Source organism: Scheffersomyces stipitis, chromosome 7 (genome assembly GCF_000209165.1).
Source record: "Scheffersomyces stipitis CBS 6054 chromosome 7, complete sequence".
Taxonomy (NCBI): Eukaryota; Fungi; Ascomycota; class Pichiomycetes; order Serinales; family Debaryomycetaceae; genus Scheffersomyces; species Scheffersomyces stipitis.
The window spans coordinates 1,076,398-1,103,774 of record NC_009047.1 but is presented as its reverse complement, the minus strand read 5'-3'; the positions used below and the strand labels follow the sequence as shown (position 1 = coordinate 1,103,774).

Here is a 27,377-nt window from a genome sequence, read left to right as displayed (position 1 = left end):
TATAGACAAATCGACTCAACTGTTGAATTTATAAGTCTGTATTACTTACAACCTCTCAGTCTAGGATACACAAGGAGCTGGTCTATCTAAATTGGATTCCCTCTTTTGGTTGTCAAAGATGATGGGAATTTTGCAGATAAAGGAAATTGAAGTTGTGAGAAAATTTTCAATAGATTACTAAATTTTTGAATAAATCAAGATTAAACTAGGAAACAAAATGCTTGTAGTAGAGCTTTCAATGCATACTTTCTAAAACTTCTACCTAGGAGTAAACTTACTAGCAGTCCATCAAATGAGGTACCCAAATACTAAGTGCAAAATTAAGACAATGATATTAATAAGTACTTCTCTAAAAAAACTGGTTCAGATTTTAGTCGTTATCACACAACTTGTAACAGAAATAAAAAATATAGATAAAATATTGAAATATTTTGGTTTTATTCATTCATCCACTTCGAAATTTTTGACAAATAAATGAAAGCTTCTGTTAGATTGTTGTGAGGTCGTGTTCGTAGTTCTCCTGAATTGTTGCGTCTTCACAAGAAAGAGTTTTGACCTCCGGAGTCGGACCAATTACAACAATCCCTGACCACTTGCCTCTGTAGATGAGCTTCATACACCAATTGCTTACCAAAAAATTTGCATTTTCTAAACGCATTGCTTTGTCCATCGCACCCGCAACAACTTTAATCTGATCAGGTTTAAAGCACTTTCCCCCAGCTGCCCACAAGTGGTAATACAAGTGGCCAACACGTCCCGAATGATGAACACAACTCTTTGCTCCCCATTGTAACTTCAATCTGCGGATGAGGTACAGAGTGAAAGTCTCTTTTGGTTCTCGAACTATATCCTTGTTCGAGTAACTAACAGTCCCAGTTACGTACGTATAATTTGAGTTGTCAAATTTTGGCAACTTCTTAAGAGTGGAGTTACTTATGATCTCTCTTTCAGTAAAGTCCACATTTCCAGCTTCAAAACTATCGAAGTCTAACTTTAGATAGCCTGCAACATCTCCTTTACCATTATTATCTACTACAGTGAGATTTGTATCATTTAGACTAAGGTTACTCTCCACAGATGTCATAATCAGTGAGGATAAATCTATCTCAGATGACAATCCACTTCTTACGAAGACTAATATGATTGCAAATGCTTGCAATATAGACAACAAAATCTTTGACATTGGTGAATATATCTTGAATAAGGAAGGAGATATTTGTATAAGAAAAGTGTGCTATATTTATAATTCAACAATTAATGAACAAAATTAGGCAGAATAATTGATTGTAATATAGCGAATAATAGCACTTTGGTGGGTTCTTGTGTACATAATTTTGGTTACGAGCTCTGGGTTCTGTAGTAAATTAGTATATAAGAAAATATTTTTCGAAGGTGAAGTAAAGCAGTGGCCATTAACTAGAAGTGTTTAGAAATCGTTATCTTCATTCTGTAGAATTGCCATGGTGATTATAAGTTCAAACTACTCAAATAATTATCTAGGTAAAAAAGTCCTTTTTTTTTCACTGGCGATGCCTACGACTTGTAAAACCAGGGATTCATACTGCAGAGATCTACATTAATCCCTATAGACTGTCTCAAATTGTGCAGTAAGAATTTCAGACAACTCTACCGAGATATTTATCATGCATGTTTTTGCTACTGTCAAAGCAACGAAATCCACTTTTTCATAGTTCGTCCCCCAGAAGTGGGGGGTATTTTATTCTTAGAGGCAAAAAATGACACATAAAAAAGTTGTCCGTCAACACGAGATAATTACAAGAGTTACGAAGTATGGTCAATGATGTCTAGCTTACGAAAATGTGTCATCCACAAAGCTAATGTGTCTTTTTTTGAAACGAGGAGTTTTCAAGACTAGTACAGTATAATAATCACATACAGTATTTCATGCACGCAGTACACAGGATTTTTTACAAAATGCGCGTTCCACTATTTTACAACATTAAGGCACTTCGAGTCGAGTTTCCTGGTTCTCAATCCCAAACCTACAGGTATATCTCAAAGTACTTCCATGTCACTAAAATTGCTAAATATCTAGTAATAATGATTAATGCCAATTAAACCTGCACCATGTAATTATGTAGCAGAGAGCTGGGTCGGTCTACCCCTGTTGCATTTTGCAACAAAGCCCAGTGGTCTTTTAAATCTCCTGCTCCCGTATAATCCCATCTTTTCTTGTCGTATAATGTTTCTATGTGCAATATGAAACTATTATTATTTACAAACTTTTCTACCAAATTTAACTTATTTTTTCATATATTTGCCTTTGGGAAAATACAATCGCTCCCATGCAATTGCACCGTAGTCCTCGGAATTTTGCATGGTCGGAAAGTTTTAATTGGATGACCCTCGGAAAAAATAATGTCGTACTCCAAATTTATTTTGCACTATTAGTAGAGTATTTCTTGTAGCAAACAGGTGAATTATTGCACCATTGCTTTTGATAATTGCCCGACTGTTGCAATCAACTTTACATTTCTATGGAGAGAAAGTTACCTGTTTCTGAATTAAAAAAAAAGAGTATAACATCAAAAGTAAACATAAATACAAAAATACGACATTGAAGTTCAAAACTAGAATTTCAAGTGGTTCTTTTCGTAAGCAACTCTGAAATCAATCAATTGAATGCTGGAAATTCTGCAGTAAAAGTTCCGTTTGTATAGCTAAGACAGCCTCTCGGATGCGTGAACCCAAATTTTCTCCTTGTCGGAACCTTGCTCTTGACATCCTCTTCTTCAATTGCTCTCAGAAATCAATATGGTCTAAATCGGGTGAATAAGGAGGCAAGTACTGTAATATATAACCTCTGAGAATTATGCTCTCAATCGAGGAAATGTTGAGAATACTTGGTAGCAGTTTCTATATTCAGGGTAGATATCCAATGTCAGAAGAAGAACAAAATATTTCAATTGCCTTGCTGTAGTTCCAACTGTCTCATCTCTATCTTCATTTGCTTGACCTCTTCTAGCTGAGGCTGTCTTCCTCTTCTTTGCAACGTTCCTGAATGGCTTTTTCAAGTTGAGTTGTATAACGCCCTTCGAGTTAACAGCTCCCATTACAGTTCTGTTTTCCGATTTGCCGCTTACTCTAGAAACAGGAGTAACACCAGATGGAGCCCAATCATACAGAGGTGACATATCAATTTGAAAACCTGCCTCGTCTATGAAAATACAGTTACTGTAGTAGTCGATATCAGATCTGTTTATAAGGCTAACATAATCATACCGCTTATCAATCATCCAAGCTTTATTTAGAGCAAATGGTTCCCTTATTATATTTTTGAATGTGAAATGAACATTGTCGCCGGGAAACCGCCCCAAATTGATTTACTCACACGAAGACCTTCAAAGTGGTCCAGTAAGTCAGAAATCATCATGTCAAGAGACAAAGTACAATCATCCACAAGTTTTGATTTAAGAAATTCCTCGTGAGTTTCATTCAATTTGTTTGACTTCTTCTTTATGCCTCTTACAAGATCAAATGGCAACTTTTCGGACTTTTTATAGTCTCTTACCCATCTTTGCCCAGTGATTTCTTGTATTCCATGAGAACAAGCTATTTTGGCAACTGGAGTCCCTACTTGCGCTGTTATTTTATCAAAAAAAATCCCGCTACTTGCTCTGGAGTGTACTTTCTATAATAAGCTTTCTTATCTTTGGATCCTTTTCTTCGGCATGGGCAGCTGATTGTTGTATATCAATTTCATCTACAGATTCAAACATGAAAGCCAGTTTACCTACTGTTCTTCGCTGGGGTACTATTATTTTCATGATTTCGTCATCACTGCCATCTTTCATTTCTTCTAATGAGTCAGTTTCAGAGTCCCCAACAAGTGAATCAATTTGCACTAACTACTCTCAGATGAGGTGGCCTCGTTAAGATATCTTCTTTAGACCTACACCCAAATTAGATGGAACATGAATCAAGCCGTCCAGAGGATTTAATTAGTCTAAGACTCCATGGTCGACTATAGACTTGCCCTGATCTGTTATCTTTCAAACACCACCCTCAAAATGAAAGGATAATCTCTGTAATCCTGATGTTGTGAACAACAACTGGAAGCCATCTTTGCTTGTCTCTTCTTTTCCTGAGGAGCTAAAGGATGGAATTTAATTGAGGCACGTCCATTTGTTGATGATACAATACAGTCCACCAATCCTTCAATATTGTGCTCAAGGTCCTTGAATATATAGTAGTTTTTTCCTACAATAATCTGAGTCTACTAATACAAAATTCACTATGTATTCGCACAACTAATTTTGACTATTCGGTGCAACATTCTTTTTAGCGACATGCGAAGTAAATTTAGGGTGCGACATTATTTTTTCCGAGGGTCATCTTACAAAACTTTCCGACATGCAAAATTCCGAGGGCTACGGTGCAATTTCATGGGATCGATTGTAACTGAATCCGATCTAAAGATAAGCTTTTCTGTGAAGTCATTCTCATGAACACATCGTGAATTTATTTGAAATGTCTCAATACATCTAGATATCCAGAAAATAAAATATGCAAACTAATGCGGATACTAGAAAACCCTTTTTTCATATGCAATGTTCGAAGAAGAAATGAGCCACACAAGTAGAGATAATCTATGTGGGACACGGACCATTTTCAAACTTTGGGGATCTCGCCTCTCTTTTATACCTCTCAGTTCTCATTTTAGTAATACACGCACATCAAATGCGGTTAAATTGTTTCACCTCTATATGGACGGTATATAATTCCCTATCCACCAACTTTGGTCATGTGATTCTACATAGGCTAATTCTCCCTTCAAATCCACAACTCAATATAGTACAACAATAACACATCCAAACAATCCTACATCATGGTATATTTAATTATTAACATATTCAATCCTTGTTATTAATATTTAAACGTTTCCTTTGCTTTTATAACTCTTCTCAATTACTGAACAATATGTACTGTCTCTCTAAAAAGAGTGCGAAAATGACTATCAAAATACTAATTGCTATAATTACAACCATTCTAAATTAAAAGCCAATTTTATTACAGAACAGAAGATATGATTCCAATAGAGAAGGACAATAGCCCGAGGGCAACACGAAATGAAAGTACAAGAATTTCCTATTTAATTACAGATAAGTTATTTAAAAATTGATTTTGAAGTGAAACAATGTCAACCGAAATTTATTCTTTTACTAGAAGAACCTGAAGAAGCCCTTGGTTTTTGTCTCTGTAACGGTCACAGTTGGAATAGTAGTAACATCCGTTTTTGTAGTTGTTTCAGTTATGTAAACCGATGTGACAGTATAAATTGTTTCAGTTGAGGGTGCACTCACTGAAGTCTTGGTAACTGTAAGACTCAGTGGATGTTCTTTGGTGACAGTAACTGTAACAGTAGTAGGAATGCAAGTTTCCTCTGAAAATGGTTCAGTAGGTTCCGTTGGTTCAGTAGGTTCAACTGGCTCAGTAGGTTCAGTAGGCTCAACTGGCTCAGTAGGTTCAGTAGGCTCAGTAGGCTCGGTAGGCTCAACTGGCTCAGTAGGTTCAGTAGGCTCAACTGGTTCAGTAGGTTCAGTAGGCTCAACTGGCTCAGTAGGTTCAGTAGGTTCAGTAGGTTCAACTGGTTCAGTAGGTTCAGTAGGTTCAACTGGCTCAGTAGGTTCAGTAGGCTCAACTGGCTCAGTAGGTTCAGTAGGTTCAGTAGGCTCAGTAGGTTCAACTGGTTCAGTAGGCTCAACTGGCTCAGTAGGTTCAGTAGGCTCAGTAGGCTCGGTAGGCTCAACTGGCTCAGTAGGTTCAGTAGGTTCAGTAGGTTCAACTGGTTCAGTAGGTTCAGTAGGTTCAACTGGCTCAGTAGGTTCAGTAGGTTCAACTGGTTCAGTAGGTTCAGTAGGCTCAGTAGGCTCGGTAGGCTCAACTGGCTCAGTAGGTTCAGTAGGCTCGGTAGGCTCAACTGGCTCAGTAGGTTCAGTAGGCTCAGTAGGTTCAACTGGTTCAACTGGTTCAGTAGGTTCAACTGGCTCAGTAGGTTCAGTAGGCTCAACTGGTTCAGTAGGCTCAACAATTATTACTGTGTCAGTACCGCCAACTGTATCTGTAACAGTAACAGTTAAAGTCGTAGTGCCAGTCCAAGTAGAAGTGATTGTAGTTTGAGTGTTGGAGGTAGTTGGCTCTTCAACGATAACAGTGTCTGTACCACCTGGCGTATCGGTCTCAGTAATAGTTCTTGTGGTGGTGCCAGTCCAAGTAGTTGTGATTGTAGTTTGAGTGTTGGAGGTAGTTGGCTCTTCAACGATAACAGTGTCTGTACCACCTGGCGTATCGGTCTCAGTAATAGTTCTTGTGGTGGTGCCAGTCCAAGTAGTTGTGATTGTAGTTTGAGTGTTGGAGGTAGTTGGCTCTTCAACGATAACAGTGTCTGTACCACCTGGCGTATCGGTCTCAGTAATAGTTCTTGTGGTGGTGCCAGTCCAAGTAGTTGTGATTGTAGTTTGAGTGTTGGAGGTAGTTGGCTCTTCAACGATAACAGTGTCTGTACCACCTGGCGTATCGGTCTCAGTAATAGTTCTTGTGGTGGTGCCAGTCCAAGTAGTTGTGATTGTAGTTTGAGTGTTGGAGGTAGTTGGCTCTTCAACGATAACAGTGTCTGTACCACCTGGCGTATCGGTCTCAGTAATAGTTCTTGTGGTGGTGCCAGTCCAAGTAGTTGTGATTGTAGTTTGAGTGTTGGAGGTAGTTGGCTCTTCAACGATAACAGTGTCTGTACCACCTGGCGTATCGGTCTCAGTAATAGTTCTTGTGGTGGTGCCAGTCCAAGTAGTTGTGATTGTAGTTTGAGTGTTGGAGGTAGTTGGCTCTTCAACGATAACAGTGTCTGTACCACCTGGCGTATCGGTCTCAGTAATAGTTCTTGTGGTGGTGCCAGTCCAAGTAGTTGTGATTGTAGTTTGAGTGTTGGAGGTAGTTGGCTCTTCAACGATAACAGTGTCTGTACCACCTGGCGTATCGGTCTCAGTAATAGTTCTTGTGGTGGTGCCAGTCCAAGTAGTTGTGATTGTAGTTTGAGTGTTGGAGGTAGTTGGCTCTTCAACGATAACAGTGTCTGTACCACCTGGCGTATCGGTCTCAGTAATAGTTCTTGTGGTGGTGCCAGTCCAAGTAGTTGTGATTGTAGTTTGAGTGTTGGAGGTAGTTGGCTCTTCAACGATAACAGTGTCTGTACCACCTGGCGTATCGGTCTCAGTAATAGTTCTTGTGGTGGTGCCAGTCCAAGTAGTTGTGATTGTAGTTTGAGTGTTGGAGGTAGTTGGCTCTTCAACGATAACAGTGTCTGTACCACCTGGCGTATCGGTCTCAGTAATAGTTCTTGTGGTGGTGCCAGTCCAAGTAGTCGTAATTGTAGTTTGTGCATTGGATGTTGTTGAGGTGGTGGTAGGTTTTGGAGAGGATGTTTTGGAAGTAGTTAAGGAGGTGGTAGATTTTGGAGAGCATGCTTTGGTTGTAGTAGTAGTAGTTGGAGCTGGTGGGAAAGGTTTGCATGGCCTGCAGTTGCTTGGAATCTGCTTATTAGGTACTGGTCCTTCGTACTTAACTGCTCCCCACGGAACACTCAACAATCCGAGACTAGTATCGGTCGTAACTTTGAATAATCTTGAATCATAACCTAATCCAATATCAAAATCTTGACCCCAATTGCCCTTAATTCTGAGAGACAAGATACCAGTTCTAGAATTATAGGAAAATGGAGACAGAAGTAATTTGAAAAGTGGTAAGTCCAATCCAATCTTGTTACCATTTCCAAATCCTGCAATTCTGAAAGTTCTGGGTTTAGCAATGGCAACAGCTCTTACAGAGGATTTCGAATCGGCCAAGTACACCGTTTGTTTTCTATCGATATCCATCAAACAGTTTGAAAAGAAGACACTGGAGTCTTGGTCTGCAGTAATACAGCCACTGCCAACAATGCGTGTTGTTTGCTTGTAAAGTTGATTAAATAAACAAATCTGACCCTTGTTTTCAATCTTTGATCCAGGGGAGCCCAAACTTACAATACCGTTGTTCCTCTTGGCCTGATAGAAGGTTATCGATCCAGTGTTCTTCCATTTTGGAGCCAAAAGGGCAGCTGTAGGTAAAGCACAACCACTAGAGATCAAAAATATTTCACCTTTATTGGTAAAACTCTTACCGATAAGCTTGTAGAAGGAAGGAGTCAAAGATACGAGAGAGTTAAAGACAATCAAACCTTCGTTCTTTATCGAACCCTTACCAGCATAAAGTTCTACTTTCAAACCGATCAATTTGTTAGTAGATGTGATAAAAAGACCAGCATTTTTCTTCACCCGAATATCTCCTTTAAAAATAGATATGTTATTATCAAATATAGACCAAAAAGAGCCAGACTTAATAGTTAAATCACCAAATGAGAGGTTTATGCTACCTCTAGTTACCTGAGGATGGCTGATTGTAAGCGCTAATGCAACAGATGCAAAGAGAAAAGCCCTTGCTAAACATCTGAAGAGAAGCATTATAGCTGTGATAATTGAAGTTTAGCTACTGGATGTAGAACTTATTTGCAGTGGTGTTGAGCCTGCTTTTATAGTCAAGCGTCACTATCTACCAACATTGCTAGTCGAATCTGGAAATCTTGCAGCAATTAAAGACACGACATATGCAGGTATATACACAAGACGACGACGCAGTAAACATGTCTTTTCTTAGGTAAGATAAATTTTAGGTTTGCATTAGGGCGTAAGTTTATCATTTTTAGGGCATTCTAACAAGTCCCTTGTTAAAAATCTTCAATATTTGTGTACACGGGGATCCATTTTGTCTACAAAGGCCGCGTCGATGCTCAATGGCGCCCACTTCCTCAAAAGTATGACTGACGAGTGAGTACATGTCGACATTTGACTACATTCTCATGATATAAAATGAAGTCGCTAATTATAATCTTCGAGTCTCTGATTATAAAAGAATATCGTCAATTGCGCATAAACAGATGCTTGTTGACTATTAATAGTCTGGAGTATGTTAACACAATCAATGCTCGTGATATTACGATACTCACGTTATTCCTGAATGCTATAGCCCTTTCGTTTATCTATGAACTAGCTTTCAATGTATTTGAACGGCAGCACTGTGAGTGTTGGTGAGACTACTAAACTAATGAAGCCATACACGCAAACTAGATGTATTAAAGAAGGCATACACCATAAATGTGGAGATAAGAATTTCTAACTTCAAATAGACAATTCCAGCTAGCTTTCAATGGTAACAAAAATTGATGTTTTCATTTCTTAGAAAACAACTGACAACGCAATTGAATTTTTTTCCTACAGACGATGAATAGTCGCAACCTGTATTAGGTTATACAGTACCTCAGTAATCTCAACTTCAGATAAATATTACCATTTTTTTGTATTTTTTAGTACAAGTTAACTGGAATGCATTTTTGGATCACCCTACATCTGGCTTAGCAATGCCTTTGATGTAATCAGAGCGCTACCCGAATTTGGTTATGAGAGCCGGAATGAAAGAATTGTTACGTATGAACAGCTAACAATTAGACGACAGAATATCGTGGTACTTTTTATTACACTGAGCAGCTGAGAAACGCCTGTTCGAAAAAAAGAGAAAGAAAGTTTAAATTGCAAGAAAAATCTTGGCTAACAGAAGATCCCATAACATATTTGAATTTACAGCAAAAATAATGACTCCGACGCGGTTCGAACGCGTGCATCTTTACGATAGTAGAACTTGAGTCTACCGCCTTAACCACTCGGCCACAGAGCCAACTTGAATGAACTTTCTCATCTATATTTAGTCAAATAGTTATATTCACGTGACTTTAATCACGTTTCAATATGTCATTTCGTCAAAAAAAAAAACAATATCACCCGGAGGTTTTTATCCTAGGATTTCCTCCACCATTCGGTATGGATTAGAGGATGATTTATATACTTTGTAGTAGATAGGTTGGACTTTAGTCGTAATACATGCCATTTCGTAAAAAAAAAATACTTAATCGGTTCAATAGAATGTCGTTAGTACGTTCAATCTATGCCACTGTGTTAAAAAAAAAAGAACTACGACCAATCAATCAGCCAGAGGGACCTCCAGGAGTTTTCTCTGGTGAAATCTCTTCAAACAAACCTTAAAAGAGCCAAAACCACCGGATATTGACCGAATTCCACACGACCATATCGCACCCTCTGATCTGATAGACCTCGATGGTGAGTCCACAGATGTCCATGAAAACGGTGATTTTGAACCATCCTTCGTGATAGCATTGACGACTACTGCCGAGAAACCAGATATGGAGCTTATATTAATCACTGAAAAGCTATCTAAATTCTGTTAAAAGCAGAAGGGATACTATGTGATTGATATTTCCTTTTTCGTGATTTTCAACAATTCAAGCCAGCATATTCCAAACCAAATCATAGGAAATACCAACTCTAAACTTTATTTTTTAAGAAACGGCATATATTAGGATTAAAGTAATCTATCTACTACATTTTTTAATTATTCCCACAGAGTATATAAACCTTTAAGGACTTTTTTTTAGCGTTGTGGCATACATTGAACGTACTAACCCATATAAACAGCTATAAACTAGAGATAAAGGCCATTATCACCCAATGTAGCATGGGCCAACCAAGGGTATTTTTTTTATTTTTTTAAAGTAGTCATGCACGTGCCATATATCACGTGACATAGATAACTACAGTAACTACATGGCTTAAAAAGAAGATAATAAAAGGCTCTGTGGCCGAGTGGTTAAGGCGGTAGACTCAAGTTCTACTATCGTAAAGATGCACGCGTTCGAACCGCGTCGGAGTCATTATTTTTTTCATTGCTATCTATTTGCTAAGTAGAAGCTTGGGTTACCTGTAGTTTATAGTGATATGTTCATCTCATTAAGCAGTGCGAGCTGAACTTAGGCAATGACGGCAAGGAGACTTAAATTGTATGACCGCGATGGATCCTGCACATTGATGTCCGAGTCAAACTCTCATTTATCTAAGAGTAGTCCACAGATTCTATGGTGAACTTGTAGATTCAAATGGATTGGCATTGGAATTGATTCATTTTTTTGGTCTTGCTTCGTGAGACATCCTTTTATTCAGAGCATCTATTACTATAACAAGTAAATCCTTCTTTATGTCTTTGCACACTACAGAATTAGACAACATCTTGCCTTTGGTTACCAGGGGTAAAGTCAGAGATATCTACCAAGTGGATGAAAACACTTTATTGTTTGTAGCTACAGACAGAATCTCTGCTTATGATGTGATAATGGATAATGCTGTTCCTGAGAAGGGGAAGCTCTTGACCAAGTTGTCTGAATTCTGGTTCGAGTTTTTGTCGCAGACTATACCTAACCATCTTATCCTATCTAAGAACGATGACGAAAGTTTGTTTGCTAAATTGCCAGCTCAATTGTCTGAAGCAAAGTATAAATTGCAATTGTCAGGTAGATCGTTGTTGGTGAGAAAGTTGAAGTTGATTCCACTAGAAGTGATTGTCAGAGGTTACATAACGGGCTCTGCTTGGAAGGAGTACAAGAAGACTCAGACTGTTCATGGTTTGTCAGTTGAAGCTGGCTTGTTGGAATCACAAGAATTTGCAACTCCAATTTTCACTCCATCGACCAAAGCTGATCAAGGTGAACATGATGAAAACATTTCCCCAGAAAAGGCTGCTGAGATTGTTGGCCAAGAATTGTGTGATAAATTAGCCAAAGCTGCTATCGAATTGTACACGAAGGCTAAGGAGTACGCAAAGACTAGAGGCATCATCATAGCTGATACCAAGTTCGAATTCGGTTTGGATACTGACCACAATTTGGTTTTGGTTGATGAAGTTTTGACTCCAGATTCTTCCAGATTCTGGAATGCTTCTGCCTACAAATTAGGCAAATCTCAAGAATCTTATGACAAGCAATTTTTGAGAGACTGGTTAACTTCGAACGGCATTGCTGGCAAGGACGGAGTTAAGATGGACGAAGATATTGTCGCAAGGACCAGAGCCAAGTACATCGAAGCATACGAAGCTATCACTGGCGACAAATGGACCTCTTAAAGTTACATAGATTGTGTATACTACTCTATATTAAAAAAGAAATCATATTATTCGATCGTTAGTCGCCCCTATATCCTCCCCAGAGAAGCCATGAATAAAATCAATGCAGTATTTAGTGTCTAAAATTCTTTCGAGAATAAGAGTCTTCAATTTCAGGAATTTGTCTTCTTTCCAAGCTCAATCTCTCAAACTCATCAGTGACCCGTTTTTGATAAATAGCTTGAGCATTTCTAGAAGGCGATTGAGACTTCATCTGATGTGAATAATAAGGGTCATGGTCATCATTATTGCGGTTTTTAAGAGGTACTCTCTTCTGAGTATCATCTAAATCTCTAGGTCCCTTTGGTTTTAATGGCGATAATTGTTGATCAGTAGTCGAATACTGCTGGTTATGATATGAGTGGCTCTTAAGTTGTGGCGTCGATGTTGGAGTTTGCTGTTTAATAGGCGAATTGGAGGTTGGATCAGAAGACTTTCTTCGGAGATCAGAAGAGTATTGTTGCTTGGCAAGGATGTCTTTGACACGCTGTTGAACTTCTTGTTCTACCACCAACCTGAACTCTCTTTGATATCCCAAACGTACCTCTTTTGCTTCCAAATCCATGGCTCGTTTTCTCATTTCGAACTCACCAATTAATTCTTCCTCGAGGAGCTTCTTTTGGGCATTGCATTTTATTTGCATGTTTTCGTATTCGTCTTCCAATTCATCCCTTTGCCTCATTATCTTAGCCTCCAAGTTTAGTAAAAAACTTTCCTTTTTCTTCAATTCATCATTTTTTTTAAGCAATTGCTTCTGAAATTCGTTGAGATTTGAACTCGTCTCTTTTATCTCCATTTCTTTTCTAAGGAACTTGATCGATAAGGTCTCTAACAATTCAAAACAAGAGGGACGTGCCTCTGGCTCTACTGTAATGCATTCTTTTATTATAGACCTTAGTTGCGACGAGTATATTTCCGGAACTTCAGGAATGATCCCTCGTTTAATCTTTGTTTGCAATTGTAGATGGGTCTTCGCCTGAAAAGGTGGTTGAAGCGTACAAAGCTCGAAGAGAACACAACCCAAAGACCAGATATCACATACTGGAGAGTATGGATTATCCATCAATACTTCGGGCGACATGTAGTAGGGGGTTCCCACATATGTCTTTGCAAAATCGTTCTGAGATGTCAACATTTTGGCCAATCCAAAATCACCCAATTTGATAGACTTCCCAGAATTCAAAATGAAAATATTGTCTGGTTTGATATCGCGATGGATCACTACAGTCTCAGAATTGATGCTGGGCTCAATTCCACTTGAGTTCGAGAATAGATTCACTTTTTTTGCATCTATTCCGTAATGACATCGATGAAGGGCCAATAAAATCTGAACCAATACCTGCCATACAAATTCCTCTGGAACTTGTTCTTTGTTTTTTTTGAAATTATTGATGATCTGAGCAAGGTCGCCTCCATCACAATATTCCATGTAAATATGGATCAGCTTATTTTCTATAATATGATCATGACGGTAATACTTGACGATTTGGGGATGGTCTAGTTCTCGAAGGATTCTAAGTTCTGATATGAGCTGGTTTCTTTCCTGAGGATTCATTGAAGTATACTCAATTTCCTTTCTGACGAGAAGCTTACCGGTAGTCTTCAGCCGAACCTTTCTCACCGTCCCGAAAGATCCCTTGCCTATAACTTCCAATGGTTCGTACTCTTCACTTATATTGGTGTAAGACATTGGTTCTATACAACTTTTTCATAATATGCAATGAACGGACAATGAAGAATCCAACTACCATAAAATCTATTCTTCGCTTAAATAACAAAGGTGCGAGATCTTCTTTTCACAATTTCATCAATTTTGGTGTTTTCCGTTTATCGCAAGCGTTCATTTTTCAATTTCAGAAATTATCTTTCCTCTCAATCAGTTTGTTTACTATATACACCTTTTGGGAACTGAGCACAAAATTTCAAGTATAGTTAATGATTCAATTTGGAAATGCACAACTCACGTGTCACATACTATTTATCATGCTCGCATACCATTCTACTAGATTGTCTTCAAATATTCTTATAATAATGATACAAGTATAAAATTACCTTTGTAGCCCGTTATAAAACTTTTGAGATCTAATTTTGCACAGCCTCTTTGACCGTCTTTTTTTTGTAACAGATGCTCGCTGAGAATATGTAGAAATATGCCCCAAATGAGATATGATTTCAATTGAATCCAACCAAGAAAGGGAATTTGCACCCTTAGTAATACTCTGAATAAACTTAAGTCCATGCTACTATTCCAAGTGCTTCTTCAGAAGATTCGCTAGATGAAGAAACATCAGATGTTATTTTCGCTATTTCCTCTTCGAGAACCCCTTCGAGTTCGGGACTAGAAACGGGAGAGAAACGCATCCTTGGAATAGGGCTGGCATTAACTATACCTTCGATTTTGTTATACAAATTCAACGGAAGAGTGACATCAGTCTTAAATTTGGAGATGAGCCAGAATATAGATGTCAAGGCATTCAGGCACGCAAACGTATCCACCCCGTTCCTGATATATGTAAGATCATTCATTGTATCAGCTAAACCATTGGCAATTTCTAATAATTTTACAACTACCCCCGGACCATTGGATTCGAATGCATACATGGGCAAGTTGCTTGTTGAAGTCAAGAATTCGTAAGCAATTGCAACCGGGTATCTGACACTTAAACAATCATTTTCTTCTCGGTTGATAGATAGAAGTCCATTCTGAAAGGAAATATGCCAAACAAGAGATCTCATCCAATGTTTAGAGAGCAACAAGTTGACCTTTTGGATGTCTGAAGCCTTCGTTGTTATCGATATTCCTTTGATCCTGTTATCCACGTCCACCACCCAACCTTCTGTGATGTTATTAATTGGCAAGTGGAAGAAGTTCTTGAGGTTGTCGAAGTTACCACCAAACGTATTATTGCTATGCGAGGCACTCATCTTCTCAAAGAATAAACGATCGGGTATGGAAAAAATTTTAACGAGCTCTGTGAATCCAGTCAAAAGATCTGAATACTCCTCGCCGTCAGACATTGGGAAAGGAATACTGGAATCTAAAATGACTGGAACACCATCTTGAATACACATATACCTCTCTGTAACCAATAAAAGGTAGTAGATTTTCCGCAAACGATGGACTTCAGCAGGGGGCTTCCCCATATAAGTATCCGCATCCTGTAAATGCATTATTTGGGCCATGGAAATAGCCTCCCTTAAATACATAATCGCAGCAGCAGTACCTCCTTTATTGTTGATATAATAAACATACAAGAAGAAGGACGTTAACAAAGTCTCACTTGTAGGATTGAGGGGATGTTCATACTCATTCCGTATTCTGAGAGCCGCCAAAGCGTAATCTCGAGCTTGAACTCCGGAAGGGAGCTTGATTATGTTTGAATTTTCGCTAATGAAAGCAATTTGTTTGGAGATAGCGGCACACACAGCCAAACAGAGCGCATAAGAAATAGAAGTCTCATCATTAAGTTGTTCTCCTGGCGGGATAGTTGAAAGCTTGGTTACCAAGTGGGTCACAGATAATACGGGCCACAAACTGTAGTACCATGTTTGGTAAACCTGGAGACATGGAAGCAAGATATTCATTGGAATGAGTTCCTTTGTAACTGGTCTTGATGGTCCGAAAAAATTGGATGAAGTTGTTGGGGGTAGTTCTGTTCCAACGAAGGGCAAGTATTCGGTATTGTTTGGTATCTTATCTATGGGAGTGGTTGTGCCCGCAAAGAATTGTATCGGCTCCACTGGGAAGTATTGCGGGTCTTGTAGCTTTTTGGACTTGGGTCCACACTTTTTTCTTATTCTGTTGTTGGTACAAGGTATTCCATTGTTGAGACATCGAGTGCATGGTCTAGAATCCGAGCATTTGATCTTTCTAAGAGCACATCCATCGCAGGGGCGAGAACGTTTCAGCTTTCGAGATCGGACAGAAGTATTCACAGAAGCCATCATATTGTTCTGACCGGAAGACGGCCTTTCGTTTCCGCGGCTATAATCAAATGATGATTCTTTTGAACCTTGTTCGAGAGACATTGAACTAAACTTAATGTGGAGAGACTAAGTAGAAGGTACTTTATTTCTTCAAACTGGACTCGTCGAAGCGTTATGTCGATTTTGGCAGATCAGATTCAGCAGAAGATCAGATGCATCTGGATGCTTCTCTGCCCGGCACAGCAGCGTACTTTGTTTCTACTTCTTGTTGTTGAAAGGCTTCTCGAATCTCCTTTTGGGATAAGTTGGGACTATTTTTTAATTTTTTTACTACGCACTACGTGGAAAATTAGCTCGTATACAAATTATGAAGCAGCCGTAAAAACAACCTCTGAGCCTCAGCAATGTCATTCATCCTATTTCAGTATATACAGTATATATGGTTTGCCCATCCTATGCATTCCCCATAATCTCGGGGCCTTGCTGAAAAAAAACCAATTATTCCCCATTATAGTCAGCCTCGTTCAAAAAACTCAAATTATCATCGTTTTTTCAAGTCATGAATCTTCTTTTTTTTTCTTCTTTCATACACAGTGCCTCTGATATACCTAGCAGTGTTGTGCTGCTTTGCAAGTACGATATCTTTCGGTGTAAGCCAGAGCTAGAAACGGTCGAATTTGACAGGCATTTTATTGTCAACGAATCTCCACACTCTCCGCGCAAGTGTGTGCAGTATGATGCTGCCAATATCGCGGGATCTACTATGCTAGATTTACAGAAATGATACTTCCTTCGCTATTTCCATTAGTAATCTTGCTCCGCGCTCCCACTCGCTTATCTACCCCAACTAGTTGATGAGGAGATTGTACTTCAAGCCCTTCTATAACAACTATGTATCTCAACTTCTAGTTACGAAGAACCTGTGTTGCTGAACCCGGCTAAAATGCTCCACTTTTAATTGAGTTAAGTAGATTAATAAGGGCATTATACATTCGGTTATTAAGCCCATTTACCGAGAAAACTCATAAGTATCATTCCGGCAACGAGGGAGATCAAGGCAACTCCGGTCTTCAACAATGGAGCTCTGGCTAAATGACCAAAGATCCAATCATGGGCCCACATTTCAAGAATGCCAGTCCAAATAAGCACACCAGCAGAAAAAGAATCCAAAGTTCCTAAAGCTATGATAGTGCTAGGGTCGTTACCGTTGAACTTGTTCAATACACCAATACCAATGGCCATGCCAACAGGAGTGATTACTGCGAAGAGTCCTGCCATTATCATTTTAGTGACTATATTGGCATTATCGATTTCAGCAATTCTTGCACCCAAAGCCAATCCCTCAAAGACTTGATGAAATAAGATAACTATAAATAAAGTAATGAAGTAAGAATCTCCAGCAACAACCAAAGTGACACCAATAAGAACGGAGTGAAAAATAATCCCAGCTTCCATTATATAGACAGAAAACTTGTCCTGTGGTGAAACACCATGACAATGGTCATAGCCAACAACGGGCTGTGGTCTAATTTCATCAGAACTGGTAGCCAGATTCTTCTCATCGTCATTTCCTTTTTGAACTCTAGTGGAGCTCTCTATCATTTTTGATCTTCCTCTAAGAACTCTACTGGCAATGAATTCAACAAGAAATGCGAGGAAAATTCCGGCCATCGAAATGGCATTGCCGGTGGCTTCATATTTAAGCTTAATACACGAGTTACCCCACATAAGAGCGGCATGTGTAAGCAAATGAACAAACGCGGTAGAAATTATAACACCGGTACCAAATTGCTTTATAACAGTGGCAATATAACCTTCCAAGGATAGCTTAAACAAGTTCTTCAAGAACAAGGGACCAAAGGCTGCAATGATACTTGAAACTAATATTGCAAAAAGGAGCCCAATTCTAAGTGGTATGTTGTAATCACGGTCGTATCTCTCACAAGTAGGTTCTACTTCTGCCTCACTTCCTCCGTCGCAGTGTTCAACTCCAGCATGGAAGTGACATTTTCTTCCTGCCGAGCTACTTTGATGTGTGTCTGCTTCAGATTCCAACAAGAACATTACCTCATCCCCATTTTGATCAAGACACAATGTATCTGTTTCACTTAAATGACAGCCAGTAAGACTAGCTGGTGCGTTGTTAGTATCCGAAGGTGGGGGGATGATAGATCCTTCTATCCCATTCATATTGACACAGAAAAAAGTATCTCCGTGGAAATGACAACCTGTAATTAGAGAATCATCCTGAGAAGTACTAGGAGTAGCAGACTCAGTATTTATTGGAGTATTGGGAGCTTCTTTCAAGAATTGAACTTCATTTTGGGCATTCATACAGAATGTTTCAGAAGCATGATTATGACAGCTTGTGTAACTTGAAGGAAAGTTTGACTTATCAGTTGGAGCTGGGATTACATAACCCTCACTACCGTCTTTGTCTTTGCAATAAAGGTCATCGTCATGGAAGTGGCATGCAGTTATCAAAGGGGCCGAATCGGTATTCCTTGCAACTGTTTCCAGGGGATGATCGTGATCATCCCTATGTTCAGGTGTAAGGGTAGATTCGGTTGTACTTGTGACTGCTGAAATGACTTCTTCAGAGTGAGAATGGTCGTCAGAATGTTCGTGATCATGATTTCCTAAGTACTCTTCAGTATTGATGAACTGTCCAGAATATTCATCAGAATGGTCATGATTTTCTTCTTGATCATGGTCATCTTCTCCTTCGTTTCTAGTGTATTTCACTTCTGAGCTTCCGTGTAGACAGTATATATCTGAGCCATGGCTATGACAACCAGTATAGCTAAGAGGAGCATTTTCAGTGTTCGTAGGAGCTGGAGAAATTGTTCCCTCTTCTCCTTCATTATCGATACAGAACTGTGATAAACCATGGAAATGACATTGCCCAAGAGATGTAACTTCAGCAAGTGCAACAGAAATAGACGCCGCAATTAGCACTAATGTGTGGAACTTCATAGTACTTTAGCTACTCACGATTCTACATTTATTAATTCTAACAAATTCATAATTATATATGTTGTTGAAAATCTTTCTCTTCGTCAACAATAATTATCCAACTATAGTAGTTATTAACTGGGTACTATCATGGCCAAGCATTCGGAAATTTCTTAACTTTAGCAGCTCTTAGCTCTTAGCCTCGTATACTAAGTATCTAGTCAGTAAAAAAATTCGATAGCGATAAATTGACAATTTTATGGGCAGAGAAGTATCAAATTTCGGAGGGTCAATCTTGTGCAGTCGAAATTTTCTAAAAGAGTGCTCACAGTAGGTAAACTAGGTAAACTAGGTAAACTTATTTGCCATAGATAATTTAGCATTTGCCTAGAAAATATTTTGCAACCTTCAAGGTTACCAAAAATTTCTTTGCCTAGTTACACTAAACTGGTTGCAACTTGCATGCATGAAATAAATACTTAATGGAACTTTTTTGAGTGAACAAATGAGTTAATGCTCTAACCCATTCCATTGCCAAGGTCTGTATGGGTGAATGCCTCCTTGTATGATGCAAATTTTATGGAAGCAGACGAGTGTCTTACAATTCAAATGGTTATTGGTTTACCGTTTCCAATTTTCTATAAATGTAGACCCAGATTCGCTGAAAGACGAAAATGGATACCAATAGCTTTTGAAAGTAGACCTTGCAACATGAAATTTTCATCTGTTCTTTTATTCACGTCTACTGCTTTAGCCGCACCAGCATCACCTGACTCTTTTTCGCGTTTGTTTGCAGAAAGAGAAGTCAGAGTTCCAGCTTACGACTGGTCTTCTGGTTGGGTTAAAGACTTTCCAATACATTCTTCATGTAATGAGACTCAATACAACCAACTCCGCTCGGCCCTTGAAGAAACTGAAGAATTGGCTGCTCATGCCAGAGATCACACATTGAGATTCGGTAACAACTCCGACTTTTTCAGACTTTATTTTGGAAATGAAACTGCCTCTGCTGAAGTGATTGGTTGGTTTGACAGTATAGTCAGTGAGGATAAGAGTGCCCTCACTTTCCGATGTGACAACCCAGATGGTAACTGTGATCTTGAAGGTTATGCTGGCCATTGGAGAGGTGAAAACGGTTCCGATGAAACTGTCATCTGTGATTTGTCGTTCTCTTCTCGTTTGTCACTTACAAAATTATGTTCAGCAGGATTCACTGTTGGTAGATATAAGAATACCAATTACTGGTCGGCTGATCTTCTTCATAGAATCTGGCACACCGATGCCTTTGGAAAGGGGGCAATAGGCCACTACGCTGATACCTACGAAGACGTTTTGGAGTTGGCCAAGACCAACGGTAGCAGAGCAGTCAGAAATTCTGCATCCTTGATACTTTATGCTCTCGATATATATGCTCACGATATTTCCGTTCCAGGAGTTGGGTGCAATGGCATCTACGAATTTAGAAATGGTAAGATGATACAGGTTCCAGAGCAATACGAGGAAGAATCACCAAAGACTGAAGACAAAACTACTACTACTGCTGCTGATATCAAAGCTACTGCCACCAATGCTATGACTAGTAACGCTGAAACTGCTGATGCTGAAACTGAAATCGCCAGTAATTGCCATACCCACGATGATGGCTCAACACACTGTGCTGATGACGACGAAGTTCAGGATAAACCCGCAACTACTTCAGAATCTGACTCCGAACAAGTTGCAACTCACTGCCACACTCATGAGGATGGTAATACCCACTGCGGCGAAGAAGAAGTACATCATGAAGAACATGATCATAGCAACGAGCTGCCACCAAGCGCTGTCGAATCTGAACAATCTGGAACTGATTGCCATAATCATGCAGATGGCACCGTCCATTGTGCCGAACATGAGGAAGAGCACGACCACCCCACAGGAAGTGAATGTCACACCCATGCCGACGGCTCTACCCACTGTGTTTGAAAACCTCTATATGTGATAAAATTATGTTTTGACTTAACTATTTTCCTTTCGGCAGTTTATACGAGATCCTCTTCTTTTATCTTTCGTTCAATGGTATTTTCATTTTTTTCGAACATGTAAGTCGTAGACGATAAACGATAAACAACAGTGTTGTGGATCAGTTCTCAATTCTGAACAATATGCGCCACCAAAACGGTTACCTTGGTTTCTGCGAGCAACTTGTGGTACGAAGCTAATTAATTTGCAAGTGAGCGTGATCATGGAACATATTTACAATGGACTGTAGGATGTAAAACTGATGATACAGAGTGGGCTGTGGCAAGCTGTACTATCATAGAATTCGATCTTTTTATAGCCTGGAATACGAGATCATCTGGAACACAATTGGGTTGGGCCCCTGACTTCAATACAGGCTTCGAACGAGTTTCAGTAAATTTCAGATGGAACAATATTTTATTACTTATTATAGTGAAATATAACAAGCCCCCTCAATGGATCCATAAACATATACATACTGTATGTATGACATTCCCCCTTTTCGTGGGCAGCGTTTCAGTATGGAAGAGTGTCTTACTGGCAGAAATGCGATGGGGGTAAAGTTGACACGCTTGCATAATTGTCGACGCTTCCCAAGAGGTATAAATATGGGGAGTTTCGTCTCTTAACTTGAGCTCCTGTTTTCTGTTCTTCATTTTTTAAACAAAAGTAAAATCAATACAATGTTTGGATTTGGCGAAGACGACCACGAAAAGGTTTACGGTGACAAGCACGAAGGCAAGTTCTCCCACGAATTGTTGGCTGGTGCTGCATCTTTCGAAGCTGCTAAGCTTTTTGAAGACAAGCAAAGAAAGGAAGGCAAGCCAGTTTCCCACAAGTTTGCCAAGGAACTTCTTGCCGGTTTTGCTGGAGCTGAAGTTGACAAGTTGGTCGAAACCAAGGGTTTGGACTACTTGGACAGAGATAAGGCTAAGGAACAAGCCACCCAAAGAGCCGTTGACAACTACGATCAACACTACGGTGGTAGCGAACAATGGCACCCAGACTCCCAGCCACCATTCGACTACCAATCGAACAAGTACAATTACTAGGCTGCTGCGCGGCAATCATGGCTACATGAATATATATTGAAATATACAAGTACTCATTAGTGAAATGCCTTTGTAGTTGATGAGTAGATCCACTATCTGAATGTCGACGATTTTACGTAGTTATGTACAGTTTTTAATTGAGGCGCCATGTGGGAGCGTATATCGTAAGTCAGCATAGATGGGCAGATGAAATTCTGATATATCTAGTTGCAGCATAATTTTGAAATTTTGATGTTTTGGATTATGGCACTCATGTCAACATTGTCTTGAGGTGTATACGTCAATATTGACTGCAAAAAAGACATCTCTTAATAGTCAATTGCCAAGAATTATGCTCTGAACTTCTGATTTTTCTGCAACCTTTTGTTCACCTAGACGAAGAGTGAAAACTGGGGAAGGAAAGAAAGAGCGAGGCACACGACATTCGCTGCATATAGTGTCGCAACCGCAAGACCTATATCTTACGACATTCGCTACCCTGAAGCGCGTTTGTCTTCTGCGGTAGCGCTTCACAAATAACGCGTTTTCACTACGTACCTCAAAAAATACAAATAAACAATTCTTTCAGATTTGACATTTAAGCAAAGAACCAATCTTCTTCTCTATATCAGCAACGATGTCCAGTACTCGTCCCGATCTCAGATTCACCGATACGGTAGACGAACGGCTGTTCTACCGTAAATATGCTGGCCTTTCTACCAAAGATGCCTCTACTATCAGATTCATTGACCACAACAACAAGGACTATTTCACTGCCCTCGACGAAGACGCTGATCTTGTAGCAGAGAACATTTACAAAACACAATCTGTACTCAAATATAACAACAGCAACAAAAACAGATACGTCACAATCCTGCCTCAGGTATTCTTGAACAATGTGTTGAAGTTCTGTATCATCGACAGACATATGAAGGTGGAGATATATCACAACAAAACGTTCCAATTGCTCAGCACAGCAACGCCGGGTAACTTGGAAGCTCTTGCCAACGAGTATGGTGTCAATTTGGAAGGCATGTTTCAGGACTGTTCGACTCCCATGGTGGCTAGTATTAAGTTTCAACAAACAGGAAGCGCTAGAAAAGTTGGGGTTTGCGTCATAGACACACTGAACTCGACTATTCAAGTATCTGAATTCGAAGACAACGACCTCTTCTCTAACCTTGAAAGTTTATTGTTACAATTGGGTGTAAAAGAAGTCGTGTTGCCTTCGAACTACAGTGCCAAAGATGAGAATACCGAATCAATAAAGCTCTTTCAAGTCTTGGATAAAATCGGTTACCTTGTCGTCAGCTCCGTTAAATCGTCATTCTTTACAACTAAAGATATTGAGCAGGATTTGCGCAAGTTGGTGCTGTCTGAAAACCAAAAAGATGATGATGATGTCAACGTCGATTTGTTGTTGGCTTCCAAAGGAATCAATACGGCCGACTTCGCCCACTCGCTTGCTTGTTGCAACGCATTAATTGCATACCTCCAGTTGTTGCTGGACGATGTACAGAATTCTTTCACTATAGAGCAGTACAATTTGAGTTCATACATGAAATTGGACTCTTCTACAATGAAGGCTTTGAATATTTTCCCATCTTCGAATTCTGGAGTTTCCAATGCTCTTGTTAAATCTTCCAATATCAGCTCGATCTTTGAGTTATTGAACAAGTGTAGAACTGCGGCAGGTTCTAGATTACTTTCTCAATGGTTGAAACAGCCCCTCACTAGCTTGTCCATGATCGAGGAAAGGCTAGATTTGGTGAACTATCTCGTGGACGGTACCAACTTCAGAGTATATGCCAACCAAGAGTTCTTATCGCAGGTACCTGATATAAGAAGACTTTTGAAAAAGATTAGCAATGGTTTGTCAAAGTCTACTGGCAACGAAAATAAGAAGTTAGAGGATATTGTCGTATTGTATCAGTTAGTATTGGCTTTGCCTGCATTCATTGACATGAGTAAAATGGTGATTGCTGATATCGAGGAAAAGGATTCATTGCCGGTAGCAAATTTGATAAAGAAGCATTGGCTCGAGCCAGTCGAGAAGAGTCTTGAATCCTTATCAAAATTCCAAGAGATGATCGAGACAACCATTGACTTATCGCCATTAGAATCAAGTTCTGCTTATGACCAATTGCATTCTGATTTCAATGTGAGACCAGAATTTGACGAGTCCCTTATTGAAATTAATGATAAATTACAAGCCAGTCTTGCTGAAATAAAACAATTACATATTGAAGTTGCTGACGACTTGAATATGGAATTGGACAAGAAATTGAAGTTAGAGAAACATATACAACACGGTTGGTGTTTTAGAGTTACCAGAAATGATTCTACCGTCTTGAGAAATACCGGTAACAAATATTCTCAGCTCCAGACTGTTAAGGCTGGTGTCTTCTTTACCACCAAGAGATTAACTTTGCTATCCCAGGAATATGCAGAGGCTCTTCAAGAATACAATACCAAACAGCGCGAGTTAATTAAGGAGATATTGTCCATTTCTTTGTCATATCAATCGGTTTTTATGAACTTGTCATTGACGCTTGCACATTTGGATGTATTAGTCAGCTTTGCTAATGTGGCAATAGTGGCACCAACCGTATTTGCAAGACCGAAGTTGCATCCATTGAGCAATGATATTGATTCGGACCAATTCAAGAATAGAAAAATCAAGCTAAGAGAAGCCAGACATCCTGTATTGGAAGTACAAGATGACATTAATTTCATTGCCAATGATGTCTTTTTATCAAACGATGCATGTGACAAAGGGAAGCCTTTTGTTATCATAACTGGTCCAAATATGGGTGGTAAGTCAACATACATAAGACAGATTGGTGTTATTGCCTTGATGGCGCAAATTGGATCATTCATCCCTGCTAATGAAGACGATTTTCCAGAATTGCCCATCTTTGATGCTATCTTATCAAGAGTGGGAGCTGGAGACTCCCAGCTTAAGGGTTTATCTACTTTCATGATCGAGATGTTGGAGACTTCGTCCATTTTGGCCACAGCAACACAAAACTCGTTGATTATCATCGATGAGTTGGGAAGAGGTACTTCTACTTACGATGGTTTTGGATTAGCTTGGTCAATTCTGGAACACCTCATTAAAGAAAAAAGCTGTTTCACGTTATTTGCAACCCATTTTCACGAATTGACTCAATTATCATCCAAATATGAGGACAAAGTTGACAACTTACATGTTGTTGCCCATGTAGAAAACAAAGATGAAAATGACGATGACATCACTTTGATGTACCGTGTTGAACCAGGAGTATCCGACAAATCGTTTGGTATTCATGTTGCTGAATTGGTTAAGTTTCCATCGAAGATTATCAACATGGCGAAGAGAAAAGCTTCAGAGTTGCAAGATATGAATGTTACAGAGGAAGACAAGTTTATCCAGAACAAAAAAACGAAGTGTTCTGCCGAAGAGATTGACCGTGGAGTTGACACCTTGAAGACGATCTTGAAGAAGTGGAAAGATGAATGCTATGATCCTGAGACATCCAAGAGTCGCTTTGAAAGTGGCGAGGCAGTCAACAAGCTCAAGCAATTGGTCGAAGGTGAGTTTTCAGGGGTGGTTGCGAACGATAAGTTCATAAATGAAGTTCTTACGGCATTGTGAAGTGGTATTGTGATATCTAGTGTAGAAATTGAACTATTATTATCATATAAATAAACGAATGAAATGTATATAATGGTAGGTTAGATGTCCTTCTTCACTTCAGCGTCGAGCTGTTTAAGATGCTGATTCGCTTTGTACTTCTCAAGGCCCACAGCGTCTACGCATGAGACGATTGGCAATCCTGCTACCCATTTGAAGGTGAAGAATTTTTCAGTCCCCGTCAAGAAGCATCTCAAGTATTCTTCGTATACCAAGTAGTAATAGATACCTGTTCCAGTAAGGATGTGCCACCAGCCATGGCCTTCGAGCACAAAACCGTATGGCATACCCCATTCTCTTCTCTTTCCTCTGACGTAATCGCAGAAGTGGATATCCATGTTCCACAAGAAGTAGCCCAATAGGAAGATGCTCACTCCAAAGAACATGGTTCGATACAACTGTTTTTTGGCCAAGTTGTCGTGGACATGGAGTGATGTTAAATGCAACGACTTGAAGATTATGAAGGCGTTAAGCATTGCGTAACCAGCTTGGTGGATCGTGGGATCTTTGAAGTACAAATAAATCACAGTCAAGGTGTTGGCTGCAGTAAAGATGCCAATGGCTACATAAACCGATTCTCTCTTTGTACGGAACTCACTAAATACAGACCAAAACGGAATACATGTAGCGTATATCATGGGCAATTCGTCTAGCAACTGGAAGTGGTATCTCAAGGTCATGTGGAAAAGCCAGGAACCAACCCCGACAAGCAAGAAGCCCAAGGCTGTGAAGATGAACCGTGGCTCAAGCTTATTGGAATAAGCATGGTATATGGCAAATCCCGCAAGCGCAATAAACACAGAGTTGGTGATAGTATTGAGAGCTTCGGCAATATACACAGAAACCACATAGTTCTCTTCGCACCAATCTATAGTGGAGGTGGGGATTCCCCAGAATCCATCTTCCTGTTCAGGAGGGTAAGGAACAGCGAACGGAAGCATTGTGGAGTAATACTCTTATAATCTTATACTCTACCAAGATATGTTCGTGGTGGAAAAAGAATAAATATAGCGAAATAATGGAATGTATCGCAGAATTGCAATTTAGCAATTTACTTCTAGTTGATATCTTCTTCACTAGCAGAGCAGAACTTATGAAATTGCACCCTTATATACAATGATCAAAAGTCAAATCAACGGAGAGCCATGGAATTGTGTTTAACACTTAGATTTGGAAATTGTATCAGCGGCTGTAGTCACAGAAGTTCGAATCAGACTAAAATAACGGTTCACATTCCTCTTTAACTTGCCATCACGTTGTTTAACTGCATCGGACCAGGTACCGGAGGTCTCGGTAATCTGAGCGAAACGGCCGCACCGATATTGCACTTTTCAGTCTTCTCATATCTACGCTGCTCAAATCCCTCACAAATGGAGGCCGTTAGAAGGCTTTCTGCAACGTGCAATTTTCATCACATGCCATCAATAGATACGACTAGATTCACTCTCGTGGAGGCAACAACTCTTATTATCTATGGCTAAATTAATTGCATATTGCTACTGATTTTCGTAATTTTCACGTGATATGTTACTTAGAGATGTTCCAGACTCATGTTTTGCATCCGATTGTACATTTGCTATGTCATCTACAAGCTGGCCACTCTACAAGGTCAAGAAATAATGGGATATGTTCGTTTCAACATATGACGAAATTTTCATAGTTTTATTTCGCTTCTGCCT

The 27,377-nt window shown here is 39.5% G+C and overlaps 9 protein-coding genes across 9 annotated transcripts; 4 read left to right on the top strand and 5 right to left on the bottom strand. All coding sequences in view use genetic code 12, as the record gives it.

The window, feature by feature from the left end:
- Positions 1-7,277: 7,277 nt before the first annotated feature.
- HYR6.5 (von Willebrand factor (VWF2)) lies at positions 7,278-9,240 on the bottom strand (the record flags this gene model as incomplete). The annotated part of the gene is made up of 1 exon (XM_001386179.1): positions 7,278-9,240. A coding segment is annotated over exon 1 (1,236 nt), but the record flags the coding sequence as incomplete, so codon positions are not given.
- A 1,911-nt stretch (positions 9,241-11,151) lies between these two features.
- Positions 11,152-12,072, top strand: PUR7 (Phosphoribosylaminoimidazole-succinocarboxamide synthase (SAICAR synthetase); the record flags this gene model as incomplete). The annotated part of the gene is made up of 1 exon (XM_001386365.1): positions 11,152-12,072. One exon carries the CDS (start codon positions 11,152-11,154, stop codon positions 12,070-12,072), a length of 921 nt encoding a protein of 306 aa, XP_001386402.1.
- Positions 12,073-12,099: 27 nt separating this feature from the next.
- Positions 12,100-13,831, bottom strand: KIN3 (G2-specific serine/threonine protein kinase). Its single transcript, XM_001386178.1, has one exon. The coding sequence runs from the start codon at positions 13,799-13,801 to the stop codon at positions 12,185-12,187; it is 1,617 nt and encodes a 538-aa protein (XP_001386215.2). The 5' UTR covers positions 13,802-13,831; the 3' UTR covers positions 12,100-12,184.
- A 509-nt stretch (positions 13,832-14,340) lies between these two features.
- On the bottom strand, positions 14,341-16,056 carry SUC1.3 (Probable sucrose utilization protein SUC1; the record flags this gene model as incomplete). Its single annotated transcript, XM_001386177.1, is given in 3 exon segments — positions 14,341-14,435; positions 14,451-15,708; positions 15,775-16,056. 3 exon segments carry the CDS (start codon positions 16,054-16,056, stop codon positions 14,341-14,343), a joined length of 1,635 nt encoding a protein of 544 aa, XP_001386214.2.
- A 981-nt stretch (positions 16,057-17,037) lies between these two features.
- ZRT2.3 (Zinc-regulated transporter 2 (Low-affinity zinc transport protein ZRT2)) lies at positions 17,038-19,014 on the bottom strand (the record flags this gene model as incomplete). The annotated part of the gene is made up of 2 exons (XM_001386176.1): positions 17,038-18,105; positions 18,784-19,014. 2 exons carry the CDS (start codon positions 19,012-19,014, stop codon positions 17,038-17,040), a joined length of 1,299 nt encoding a protein of 432 aa, XP_001386213.2.
- A 690-nt stretch (positions 19,015-19,704) lies between these two features.
- On the top strand, positions 19,705-20,649 carry ANG1 (pH-regulated antigen precursor; the record flags this gene model as incomplete). Its single annotated transcript, XM_001386364.1, is given in 3 exon segments — positions 19,705-19,777; positions 19,796-20,475; positions 20,509-20,649. Coding segments are annotated over 3 exon segments (894 nt in total), but the record flags the coding sequence as incomplete, so codon positions are not given.
- Positions 20,650-21,674: 1,025 nt separating this feature from the next.
- PICST_37097 (predicted protein) lies at positions 21,675-22,043 on the top strand (the record flags this gene model as incomplete). Its single annotated transcript, XM_001386363.1, has 1 exon — positions 21,675-22,043. The coding sequence occupies one exon, from the start codon at positions 21,675-21,677 to the stop codon at positions 22,041-22,043; it is 369 nt and encodes a 122-aa protein (XP_001386400.1).
- A 583-nt stretch (positions 22,044-22,626) lies between these two features.
- Positions 22,627-25,726, top strand: PICST_68406 (predicted protein). The gene has a single exon (XM_001386362.1). It carries the CDS (start codon positions 22,660-22,662, stop codon positions 25,657-25,659), a length of 3,000 nt encoding a protein of 999 aa, XP_001386399.2. The 5' UTR covers positions 22,627-22,659; the 3' UTR covers positions 25,660-25,726.
- Positions 25,727-25,739: 13 nt separating this feature from the next.
- On the bottom strand, positions 25,740-26,639 carry PICST_63351 (predicted protein; the record flags this gene model as incomplete). Its single annotated transcript, XM_001386175.1, has 1 exon — positions 25,740-26,639. One exon carries the CDS (start codon positions 26,637-26,639, stop codon positions 25,740-25,742), a length of 900 nt encoding a protein of 299 aa, XP_001386212.1.
- Between the last annotated feature and the right edge of the window lie 738 nt (positions 26,640-27,377).